General features: G+C 35.7%; 1 protein-coding gene and 1 non-coding gene across 15 annotated transcripts in view; both read left to right on the top strand.

The window, feature by feature from the left end:
- Window positions 1–13,203, top strand: part of PPFIBP1 (PPFIA binding protein 1) — a 153,699-nt gene that overhangs the window by 109,688 nt on the left and 30,808 nt on the right. For 5 of the 14 annotated variants that reach the window (XM_063074766.1, XM_063074765.1, XM_063074767.1 and 2 more), the window contains 7 exons: window positions 3,325–3,411; window positions 4,542–4,655; window positions 5,737–5,868; window positions 9,219–9,311; window positions 9,637–9,729; window positions 11,118–11,232; window positions 13,134–13,166. In XM_063074766.1, the coding sequence (XP_062930836.1) occupies window positions 3,325–3,411; window positions 4,542–4,655; window positions 5,737–5,868; window positions 9,219–9,311; window positions 9,637–9,729; window positions 11,118–11,232; window positions 13,134–13,166 (667 nt within the window). The remainder of the gene's footprint in view (window positions 1–3,324; window positions 3,412–4,541; window positions 4,656–5,736; window positions 5,869–9,218; window positions 9,312–9,636; window positions 9,730–11,117; window positions 11,233–13,133; window positions 13,167–13,203) is intronic. The other 9 variants (XM_063074777.1, XM_063074772.1, XM_063074771.1 and 6 more) reach the window with 3 other exon arrangements.
- TRNAI-GAU (transfer RNA isoleucine (anticodon GAU)) lies at window positions 186–259 on the top strand. The gene has a single exon. It is a non-coding gene; the product is annotated as a tRNA-Ile (tRNA).

Genomic DNA, 13,203 nt, shown 5'->3' with positions numbered 1-13,203 from the left:
TCCATTAAAAAGGCTAAATGTGGTGGGAAGAGGGAGTACAAGCTTGAGGAGAAAGGAACTAGTCTAGAAGTCAACCATTGCATGCATACCAAGTTGTAGAGGAAATATGAATGAAAGTCTCTCCAAGAAGCAAAAAGACCAGGTTAAAACCAAATGTGCATTCGTCTGTTACTCAACTGGGGACTGGCTGGTTAGCTCAATTGGTTAGAGCATGGTGCTGATAACACCAGGGTCCAGGGTTCAATCCCCATACCAGCCAGATGCCAAAAACAAAATCTGTTATTCAGCCAGTGCTTATTGAACACCTTTCATTGTTTCTTCATTCAGCAGCCATCTAGTTAGATGACACACACCCACTGTGTGTCAGATGCAAAAACAAATGTATGCACAGGAATGCAGTCTGTTAGAAGAGACAGACGTGTGTAACCAGGTCTAAACTTAGTCCATTCAGTGTGATGCTTGCTGTAAAGAAGGTTCATGTGGATGCTATGTTCATGTGCTGCCCTTAAAGGATGAGGAAATGATACGAAAGGGTAGGAAAGAAAGTCCATGAAGAAGGAATAAAATTAGTATGTGAGAGAGCATACTGTGGATGGGGAGATTTTGAGGGATCCGATAGGAAGAGCACAGGGAGGTGGGAGACAGTAGGGTATTTACCTAATGGAATTTACCTCCTTCTAACACTCTTAAGGCAAAAGCAACACATTGGCAGAGATATAAATAAACACGTGGATAGAACAGATCTTTACCTACTTGGATATGTTAACACAAGTATGTAAACTACTCCAGTCGTGGTTCTTAAATTTCGCTCTATGTTTCTATGGTGACTTTTAATGTTTAAAAAAATATTAAACTACTCTTGATTGTTATGTGTGCGTGTAAATATAAACACAGAATTGAGAAACATAAGAACTCTCAGTCCATTTTCAGTGTTTGTTTTTATTTCAGGATAATTTTAGAGAACTGGTTTTGGAACATCTCGTTTCCATATCATATGCAGTAGCTTGAGAAGAAACACTGCTAATCTTGCTATAATTTCCTCCAGTTAGAAGGAAGATGAGTTTTACTTCTTGTCCTTGCTGAATAGAAAGCATTTTTTCTACCTAATGAAATGTATCTGTTTATAAAGCATAGCTTATGTGCGGTTTTAAAAACAGAAGGCTGTCCATTCCAGAGTGCTAGCAGAAGCATCTACTCTGCGATAATAGTGGGGGACCTGATCACACCTCTCAGCACTGGACAGATCATCCAGGCAACAAATCAACAGAGTAACCATTATTCTTTCAAGAGGAAAGAAGAAATCTAGGGTTATCAGAGGTGGGAGGGGGCAGGGAGGGGGGACGGGGAGAGATTGGATAAGGGGCATAAAGAATAAGTATGATTTGTAATAATATATATGCTAATAATATTGATTTGATCAACATACATCAACATTGAACCCCAGGAATATGTAACTGATTATGATTCAGTAAAAAAAAAAAAAAAAGAAAAAGAAAACAAAAAAAACCAGATGGTTGTTAATGGTAATAATCAAAATGAGGAATTTGAAGTTGGACAGGGCCTGCTCTGGCACTTTTTTAGATTGAGAACATGCATTATGCGTCCTGGCTGTTTTCCAAAAAACTGTCCTGAAGAAGTTATGTGAATTTCATTTTTGTGGTAGTCCCAGGGCTGGTAGTCATTTCGACTACTCCATCATGCTCTTCTTAATACCTGTAATTTAATTCTGGGTACTTCAGTTAACAGCATGAACACACTTAGGCTGTAGTAATTGTGCAGGTATGCGGGTCAAGCAGCTGGTGTTAAAAATTTTATCTACTGTAAATATGCATCACACACTTAATCAATTAGTTTTTGATTCTTTTGTGGTCTCTTGGGAAACATATTCAGTGAGCCTAAGTTTTTAGAAGAAACATCCTGGAATTTTCTTTCTTGTTAAAGCTCCGTTTTGTTTTGTTTTTCTTTCTAAGCACATACCTTTTGTGATTCCCAGAATTGATACTGGAAACAACATTAATTCAAAAGGTAGAAAAATAATAACAGTTAATCCTGGAAAAATGATAGATGTCACCTCAGATGTGCCTTAGACAGTAAGGATATACAGTTTGTATTTTTTTATGGTACTAAATCCAAAGGTGTTATTTGCTTTTTAAGTCTCAGGGGAACAGGAGATCAACTTGAACTTTGGATAGCTCCATCCAACCATTTTGGATTCCAACTGGCTTTTATTTCTGTTGTATTTGAATGAGGAATCAGGAAGTTCTATTGGGATTACCTATTATATGGTTATAAACTACTTAAAGGAGATTATGAAAGACACACATACTACTAAGTTTCAAAATGACGTTTTTATGTTTTCTGCTCTGTGAGCCTTTTCAAGTGTCACTTTCATGACTTTCATATAAGAAAACTGAGAAAAAAAATCTCTACTTTCCTTCTCAATGTATACTTCCTTAGGCGTTTATAACATGCATAAACATACACAAATCTGGTAAAAAGGAGGCAGGAGGGAGGGAAAGAAAGAGTAAGATCAGTATTCGCAGAGACTAAACCAGATGTGGAGGTTACAAGTCGACACTAGTTTCCAAGCTCTGCTCAGGAGCTGAACATAGTACATATGAACAAGCAAACTCACAAGAAGTGAATGAGCTCAAGACAGTGGTAAAATGCTGATAAGCATGGCTAGTCAGTGCTAGCAGGGGAGGTGATTGTGAACTCAGTGTTTAAGTTTTGAGGGGAAGAGAGAAAGACTTCAAAGGCTCAAGGCTTCAAAGAGTCAGGGAAGATTTGTTCTATGATCTGGAGACTTGAGTAGGGAGGAAGAAGCCTGTGGTGTGAGTTGCCCCTGCTGTCTCCCAATTAAAGGCAGGCATGCGTAGTCCTGGATGTGGAACTTGGGGGTGGGGGTGGCAGAATGGAAGGTCGTCACAGGTCATTACCACTGTCCACACCCAGAATTAGCAACGCTGAACACTCAGGGACAATGGGGGGGGGATCATGCCCCAGCACACACTCAAAGCTTTGCGTGCCTGTGTGTGTGTGTCTACTGTCAGTGAAGAATATCAGTATCCACTGTTCCTTTTGGGTCATTTTCTCCTTGATAAGTTTAATTTGGTGAAAACATGCCTAAATGCTTAATGTGCCTGTCTTACCTATTTGGAGGTAAATGAACCAAATTACATTCTCGTATTTTCTGTTAATAGCATTGACAGCTGTGCTGAATTCAGTTCGGGCTCCTTGGATTAAAAACATGCAATTCTCATTTACCCACAGTGTGTCACTGTTAAAGAGGATCAGGCTTACCTGTGTTATTTGCCTTTTCAGACAAATGGACATCTACCTGGGAACGGAGATGTGTATCAAGAAAGGCTAGCACGTTTAGAAAATGATAAAGAATCCCTCGTTCTTCAGGCAAGTGATTTTTAAATGTCTATCTCTCCTCATGGTATATTTACACAAAGGCTATTTTAAATTGGCATGGCAAATTCAGATGCTTATAGCAACCTAATAGAAATAAGAACAGTAGGCCATCAGTACCCAAAAGGGAGTGGTGGGGACTGCGGCTGAATAGGGGTATGTACACCCAGTCTGGGTGACTAGCCCTTAATCGGCCTCTACTCTTAAAGGGCCAGCCTGAATATAAGCACAGTGTCATCTGATCTGATGTTCTGATCTCATCTGTCATCTCATCTGATCTTTAAAATATTTTTTAAGATATAGCAGAAATTCAGATATATGAATATCTACAGGATAAAATCTGAATAGACATATATTTCTGAATCTGAAAATATATTTTTAATATATGAAATGATACAGTGGACCAAACAAAACACAACAGTGAGCAGAGTCCTGCTTGTGGGCTAAATTTGAGTTTGCTTCTTTATAATGTTTTCAGCGCTTGATAAATATTTTTACTTTGGCATTTTGAGCTAAATGAATTGAAATATATTTACTAGGCTGGTGATCACTGAGGAAATTTGCAATGATTTGCAATGAGCACTAAGGATGAAGGACTAACCCAACAGCTCCTCACTGACCTTTGAGAATGTTGAATTACATCCTGGCTTTAAACACACTTGTGATCATTGTGATCTTGAGGGATCTCATGGAATTTGAACTCCCTGGATTCTTTTCCTTATTCTTCTTTAACTATCAAATTTGAATAGTCCTTGATAATTTCTGTTTCAAACATTAACTTCATTTACTCTCTTAACCTCTAATGGTATCTCCTCCCCACAAAAAGAGATAATTTGTGTACATGTCACCTCCCATAAATGGTTGAAATGGTTTTAACCTATAAAGTGTTGTACATTCCCAATCAGCACTCACTTTCTCCAAAATTGAATAGAAGTCCTTACGTCAAAAAACAACATGTAAATAGGAATGTGAAGGACCACTGTTTTCTTAATTCTCAGATATCTAAAAGTTACACCCATATTAGTGGTGAGATCATTCCAGTTTTTGTTCTATTTAGAGAAATAAAATAAGCAATGGGACTCAAATTCTTTCTAACTCATTGCAGTATTTTGCTCTGTATACAGGTAAGTGTGTTAACAGACCAGGTGGAGGCTCAGGGAGAGAAGATTCGAGATTTGGAGTTTTGTCTTGAAGAGCACAGAGAGAAGTTGAATGCTACAGAAGAAATGCTGCAGCAGGTATGTGGAGAAGCCAGCACCAAGGTGGAATTTTCCTGCTGAACTGTTTGAGATGCTACACATCTATGTTGTGTTTGCTCTGATGCAGTGGTAAATTTCGTGATTCACTTAGATTCACCTAGGTACATTTTAAACAAAAATCTAGAGTAGCAGGTCTCAAAACACATACACACAATATAGAGTGTTTATGTAATTAGAATCTGGAATAAAATATTAATAGAATTGTAGGTTTTAAAAATTTTCTTCTTGGGCCGACCCCGTGGCGCACTCGGGAGAGTGTGGCGCTGGGAGTGCGGCAGCGCTCCCGCCGCGGGTTCGGATCCTATATAGGGATGGCCGGTGCGCTCACTGGCTGAGCGCGGTGCAGCCGGTCACAAACAGGACAAAAAAAAAAAAAATTTTGTTTTCTTCTTTTTGCATTCATGTGGTTTCCTAACACTCAACCATGAGCTTATATTTTGATTAAGAAAAAAGATTAAGTACCATATATGACCTTTGTTATTGGGGAAACCTCATAATGTTTACACACACACACACACACACACACACACACACACACTCTCTCTCAGTGGTTATATATGAGAAGCCCTGTAATACTTGAATAGTGGACAGAGTACACACTGGCACAAAACCACTTAGGTTTGAATTCCTGTTCTGCCATTTCCTTGCTGTATGACTTTTGGCAAATTCTTAACCTCTTTTTTCCTCTGCTTCCTCACCTGTTGAATAAGAATAACAAGAGTTTCTGCCTTATAGGATTGTTGTGCGAATTGAACCACTTAATGTATGTCAGCACAGTGCCTGGCACATAGCACACATAATATCATCATCATCACCAATGTGACCATCAGGCCTAAGAATATATAAGGTTTATATATGTGTGTCTGTTTATATCTGTCTCCCCCAGTAAACTGACATGGGTTTAGTTCTGCTCAAAGGGGGGTATCTAAAGTAAATAAATTTTTTTTAAATGCGTATATTTAATAGTTATTCTTCACTGCATCCTCTACTTGATAGTTGCTGCTTTACAATCATAAATGACACAAATTCACCTGTGGCTGTATTTCTTAAATTTTAATAGGAGCTTCTGAGTAGAACATCCTTAGAAACTCAGAAGTTGGATCTGATGGCTGAAATATCTAACTTGAAGTTAAAACTGACAGCTGTAGAGAAGGACAGATTGGATTATGAAGATAGGTTCAGAGACGCAGAGGTACGTGATGCCATCCAGCTGTCTGTCTGTCTGTCTCTCACACACACACACCCACATACACACATATTCCTAGGGCAAAGCTGAGATTCCTTGGAGGTGTGCAGGGGAGGCAATTAATTACTATCTGCCCTCATTCTGCTTCTTTTTGAGGATAAATTTTAATCACAGAGCTTTTTCGAGGTCATTAAGTTTGACCTTCTACTTTTGGTCTATTTTACATGTAAAGCATTCCAATTAAATAAGGCTCCCTATACTTTTATAAAATTCAGGGTAGATACTGCAACTTGAAATACCCATTTCAGTGTCCGAACAAGCTTCATTGTTTGTTCTCCCTATTTTATTGTTAATCCAGGTCTTCTAGTTTGTTTGTTGTTTTGTTGGTGGGGGGAGAAGGCACCTCCATCTGAAATCTGTTTGTTTGATTAATCTATCTATTTGCTGTAGAAATTCTTCTTTCTGAGGGTCATATCCCCGCCTTTTTTCTATCTATTTTGTGTTGTACTGGATTAGAAAATGGGTACCAAGAGGGAAAGAGGAGGAGAAATTCTTTATGTTTCCTTTCTATCTTCATTTCAAACATTTATTTCATGCTGACTATATGCCATCATGCTACCAAGTACGTTACATGTATTATCCACTGTGTGAAAGTCCTCATAGATTGGCAGGTAATGAAGTTTAAACTCCACTGCTACTTACAAACTTGAATTTTCTGTCAAAGACCTAACTATAATGGAAAACCTTTGTATATGTCTTGCTTCCTCAATAGCAAAAAGAAGTCTTTAACTTGGTTCATGTTTTAATCTTAAAGTTCTTTGTCAATCATATGAGCATCTTTCTTACATGATTGAGACTGGGATTCTTAGAAAAGGACTTGGAAACTTGCCCAGTTTCTTTAAAATTCTCGCTTTTGTGCTTTCTTTAAAAATTTATTCTCATATTTTCCTCTTTTCACTCTTTTTGTCATTCCCTGACCCCATAGTTGCTATGTAAGGTAATAGTAGAACTCAGATCAACAGAGGGACAACATAGTGGTGGAGCTGGCTCTGCTGCAGGAAAAGAAATATCGATATGTGGGACTGAGGTGGCCTTCTACATTGTACATGCTAAGTTTAGTGGAAGCCTTAACCTACTATTGTTAGTTTAGTCTGGGTACGAGATATTAACCAAATGTTGGGACTAAATTGCAGTAAATGTTTTATTTATTGATTTTTTTATAAAACCCCAGAGCTAAATTAATCCTTTGAATTTGTCTGCATTTTGTATCAAACTTTTCCCCCACTGTTCCTTATTTCACTCATGTAAAGTGATCTAGGTCATCAAACTTTGAGTACATTCAATCCCTGGTAATTTTCTAATGAATATTCAACGCTATTGGTAAAATGTAGTATGCACATACCCAGAGAATATAGAATATTTGATAAACTTTGTGATGTTCTATATGAAAATAATTAAAATAGCCTTCAAAATTAAAAATAAATTGAATAGGCTCATGTTCCTGTTTTTGGTCCCTTAATAAAAATAAAATGTGTTGCTGGCCGTTTCATGAATCCAGAATCCTTTAATTCTGTCTTAGCATTTTAGATTATTTGGATATTAATTTCTAAGGAGTTATTGGAGTGGGGAAGAGGTATAGGCATTTCTGAAAGATTGGGGGCAAAAGTTGTTTTAAACCTTGGAAAATTCAGGACTTGCCTGTCCCAGAAATTGCTGATGGGAGATGGTTAGTTAGCGTCATTCAACAGTGCCCCCTTCTGTTAAGAGCACAGATGTCTGAAACTGAGTTCCTGTGGGAGCCCAGAAGAGAGAGTTCTCTGAAACAGAAAAGGTAACAGGGATTTTTTTTTTTTTTTTTTTAAAGAACTGGACTTCTGATAAGAAAGAAATTAATTGAAATAGTTCATATTCTATTTTTTAAAGTCTCACATTAAGGAGCTATTTCCAGATTTTTCAGCTTGAGTTATCATGGAAAGATAAGACTTCTTTCATGTTGAAAATTTAGATTCATATTTCAAGTGTTGCCATAAAAGGTAATTGGGTAGTTTTTTAAAATAGAAAAAATGATCCTAGTTTATAATTCCATTTTCTTCAATTGTTTCTTTTTTGCAAATTGTCACTATTTCTAAAGGCAGTGATAAAATTCAACACCATCAGATAAGAATACCAAGCTATTTCTTAATGAGAAAGTGGGAGAATATATATTAAAAAACAGATTGATGCATAACAACCACTACGAATTCATATCATGCAAAAGATGATAAGTTTAAATAAGTGGGAGAAACTGACTTTTTCTTTCAACTTGAATTCTGAACTTGTAGATAAAGAATCACAACCAAAATGTTATTGAATAATGTCAAACAGTTCTTGACCTCATTCATAAAAGGAAAAAATAGATTTCTTCTTATTGAAATATTGTATGATTATTAATAAGTTATTATATAATAAGGATAGGTAATACTTTTCTCCATTTTGCAAGAGACCACAGTTTAAAAGGCTGTGGGTTTACTCCCAAATGTATTTCACTTGTAAGAGTATCATAGAATCCCTTTTTCTAGACTTTGTGAACTTGAATCATTACACTTGGAAGTTTAGAATAATCTCTGTTTACAAAGTTTTATTTCTTATAGCTCTCTTCTATTTGTTCCTTATGGCATTCTTGTAAAATTCTATTCTGTAGCTTCTGTGTCAGGAATAAGTGTCTTGTGAAAAGAGAGGAGCAAAACATATTAATCATTAGAGGAGATTTAAATTTCATTCCATTCTCCCAGATTGTGTTGATGAATAATCTGTATTTTTATAGACAAAGAAAGGAATTATAAAAAGTATTTTTATAAATACCCATCTATCACTGAAAAGGACCTAAAGTAAATGGTTTTACTAAAGAAAATTTCTGCGGTTTATCTTAAAAGAGTTCATACAGTCATTTTTAGTCTAGAAATATTTGACAGATGATAGTGATTAACTGCCTTTCTTAATCAAAATTATAGTTTCCTTTTTTGATATAATCCCATCACTTTAAGGCTGTGGCATTGTGAATTTAAAGCAATCTTTTAAACAGAAAAATGGGGACTGGCTGGTTAGCTCACTTGGTTAGAGTGTGCTGCTGATAACACCAAGGTCAAGGGTTCAGATCCCTGTACCGACCAGCTGCCAAAAAAATAACAAAAAAATAAAAACAAAGAGAAAGATGGTTTGGTTCTTAAGGAGATACATTTTTTTCCCCATTTGTCTCATCTAATTCATACAACTTTAATCCTAGGAGCCATTGACTTGTTAAGATTTACAAGCTGCTATTTTGGTATAGATAACTGTTACCACTTTCCTAATGCATTTCCTTGCTTCTTTTTGGACAGGGGCTAATGCAAGAGATCAATGATTTGAGGCTGAAAGTCAGTGAAATGGACAGTGAAAGACTTCAATATGAAAAAAAGCTTAAATCAACCAAAGTAAGTTTTTTCACCAGTAAAAATGTTTAAACAAATGGCTCCACGACTCATCTATGACCAATAATATAAATAAAATGTTTTCTACTTAGCATATGATAAAGAAGGCATTTTACAAGTAAATGACGTTTCCCCCAAGCTGGAAGCCTTCTTGAATTTAAATGCTACTGTTCTGAATAAAAAACAAGGCTTAACTAACCTGACCAAATATAACCTGCCATTTGTCTGAGTTGTCTAACCTCCTTTACAAACTGATACTATTTTCTTGGTTATTTAGCTTGTCTTTTTCTATCTGTAGTTTTCTTTCACTCCTCTGTCTCTCTACCAGTCTTTAATGGCCAAACTTTCTAGCATGAAAATCAAGGTGGGTCAGATGCAGTATGAAAAGCAGCGGATGGAACAAAAATGGGAGTCACTGAAGGTGTAGTAGACTTTGGGTGATGGGATCCATGGCCTGTCGCTTTCTGGCTTGTGTCGTTTTGCCGTGGTGGTATTTTCCGTGGTGTGTGCATTCATTTTGTGTGTGTTGCCTGTTTGTTAACAATACAGTTAAAGCTCATTCAAGGGACAATGGGATGCCTGATATAGGTTTCAGAAACATATGAAGTAATTAGTGAAAAATAATAAGTAAAATAAAAGTATTAATTTATAAGTTAAATCTAAGTCTCTTAGACTGAAACCCAAACATGGTAAATAAAACAATTGTAAAAAAGTTCACCTGTGATAGAATTCTGTTTCATATCAACAGTAGAGACTGCTTTCCTCCTTCAGGACTTTCTTGGAGGTAAACGTAAACAGCAGTTAACTATTTTAACTATTTTGTGCCAGTGAATAGAGATTACTGCTTAGAGGCAGTGCAGTGAGAACAAGGCAGCCCTTCTTGCCAGTGCTACTGAAAATTGCTTGAACTTGCTGTCAGCCCCTAGCATAATTCAAAACTATAGGGCCAACTTTCTAGCTTCTTTGGAGAGCTCTATCTTCTCATAGAACTAAATGTAATAAATATCTTTAGACATTCTGAAAATAAAATGTGACATCAAATATAAGGTGTACTTATCAGCATTGCAAAAGTAATGTGTTATTTTCTGTGTTAAATACAGCCAGCAAAATTTAAGTTTGCTAAACCTAACTTCTTTACTAAAATGAAACTGAAAATTAAAACATTAGTAAATAGAGTGATGGACTTGGGATCTTTTACAGTTGCATAGTTAAAAAATAAAAGAGGACTTTTGCTAAATTTATTTTTCCCACTGTTGTTGGAGATTCTGTCCTGTGATCTTAGTGATGAGGATGAATTATATTTAGTCCCATGATTTGACTTAAGTTTTTCATGACTTGTTACCTTACCCACTAATTCAGCTCTCTGCTTGTCCAGGAAGCATGAGTGCCATCTTGAAATGCTGAGTAGATGTCAAACGAATCTTTTCCCGTTTGTACTTTATTTGGTTTTAATGACACTAAATATCTAATATAATTGTCCTCCTTGATTAACTTGGTCAGGTTTTTAAATTTAACATAACATTTAAACCTTAGGTCTATCCTATTTCTAATTACACTTTAAAAGATTTCTTTTAATTACAAAGAAAATTGAAATAATTGTACTATAATGATTATAAATTGGGCTTATATTAATAGTCTTGCTTCCTGCTCATCATTGCCCTTGCATAATTTCTGATGTTTGTGTCTAAATCCTTATAGATTCTTGTTTCATTTGCAAAATCTGATTATTGCTTTAAAGAGCTAACGTGGTCTCTGAATATTCTCTTATTGTCATAATCTACTGTTATAAAATGAATTTGTAATTTGTAGGAAGAACTCGCATCTTTAAAAGAACAACTGGAAGAGAAGGAATGTGAAGTAAAAAGGCTACAAGAAAAATTGGTTTCCAAGATGAAAGGAGAAGGGATAGAAATTCCTGATAGAGGTAAAAATACATATTTAACATTTGTTATCTTACTTTTTAAAATCCTCTAAAATCTACAAAAGAAACTGGTGTTAGTCAATATGTAATTTTAGCATCAGAGAAAGAGTAGCAAAAGCCAACTAGACCCAGGACCACAGGGAATTCTCCAAGACTCTCTGCTGTGATGGGAATGCATTAACTTCTTCAGTAGCTGGAGGACACTTCTGTACTTCACTGGGTGCTCGTTTTAGATTACTAATTGTAAATTCTCAGCATGAGAATGTACTTGTCCAAACTGCAATACAAGGGAATGTCAAGAGAATTAAAAAGAACCATTACTATGTCCCAAGATTGTTTCTCTCAGAACTGAAATAGGACAAGATAAAGTGAAGGGCTTTAGAAATCTTTTCTGCCCTTTTGAGAAAAGAGAGGAATGGCTGTGTACCTTTGGCAAATTAGTGAAAATTTTTACCATGGGTTGAGCCAGAAGCAAAAATAGGCTAATTCTGTTTTTTTAAAAATGTATGAGTGTATCCAAATTATTTTTTCAAAACTGAGGAGGTTCGTTCTGAGTATTATGTGGATTATAATTTTTAATAAGGTAGGTTATACATGATAGAAAATAACTTGAATAAAATGTGTCTTTTTAAAAATTATATTTGTAACTATAGAGTGCATGATATCTGACAATACCAGGTCAAATCGAACCTTTCTTTGTTATTACAAATGACAACGGTGGCACTATGAGATACCAAAGCAAACTTTTGAATCATTTGAAACAGAACAAATTCCAGTTAGTAGCTTTGGTACATTTTTATCTCTTATGTAAAAATTAATAACATTATTGTCTACATAATGAGGACTTGAATTAGATTACCTCTAAGTCTTTCTTGGCTCTGGGATATCATGGCTTTATATACCTGTAGGTATCACAATTCCCTGTCCATAGGAAAACTCAGTTCATCAAACCTAAGGGAAATGGATATACCTCTTGTATTTTGGCATATGTAGAATTGCGTATTATTAAAGGGCATTCAGAAATAGGTCATACTTTTAGGGCTTTAAGAATGCGATAGAATCACAGGACTTGTGGGTTAGAGAGTATTTTAGGGTAGTGCTATCCAAAGTCTAATCTGAGGGCTAGAACCAGTCTGTGAACTGCTTGTTATCCATGCATGACCAGATAAATACAGGGTTTGAGAGCAAGTGTTTAGAAACTTCATGGTAGCAAGTCAATAGATTGATCTGACCAGGTCAAAAGGAAGAAATATTCTTTAGAAAATAACACTCATTAAGTTTTCTTATTACAAAAATTGTACATGGTCTCTAAAGAAAAAAATTTAAATATAGAAAGTATAAGAGAAAACCTCATGCACAACCAAAAAAAAAAAAAAAAGAAAAAAGAAAGAAACTTCATGGCAGGCTGACACTGCAGCAATATATAAGTGCATCATCAGTGGACTCATGTCATTGAACAGGAGACTGTTTCAGTGTTGTTGAGGTGAGTTGGACATTGCACAAACAATGTACTAGTCACATTCAGGAAGGACCACGTATCAAACTGTGATGGAAATATAAAAAGCAGCCAAAGGAACATTAACTTGTTTTTCAGCACATGTGGTGTAAGAAGTGCTTATACTCCATAGGCCTAATTTTAATTTGAGAAAATCAAAGTTCAGAAAGATGAAGTGAAAGAAATAGTAACTCGAATTTAGGTCTTTTGATTAATTAGGTACATTCTCCAACCTCCCACAGAGAATTATTTATTGTACAAAGTCATAATATAGGGCTTAATATCCAGTTTTTATAAGGTTAGAGTCCCCTTATTTTAGGTGAAAGGAGACTAAGTAATAGTGCTTTTAAAATATTATTTATTGTTGTAACATATGCTAACTTCCAATTTGATGGGTTTTCCTGCACAGATGAAAATTTTAAAAAGAAGCTCAAAGAAAAAAGTAAGGTTTTTGGTGTATTTCCATCAGCCTTTACATT

This window comes from Cynocephalus volans, chromosome 12 (genome assembly GCF_027409185.1).
Source record: "Cynocephalus volans isolate mCynVol1 chromosome 12, mCynVol1.pri, whole genome shotgun sequence".
NCBI classification, from domain to species: Eukaryota; Metazoa; Chordata; class Mammalia; order Dermoptera; family Cynocephalidae; genus Cynocephalus; species Cynocephalus volans.
The sequence above is the reverse complement of the archived record's forward strand: the minus strand, read 5'-3'. Positions and strand labels throughout refer to the sequence as shown.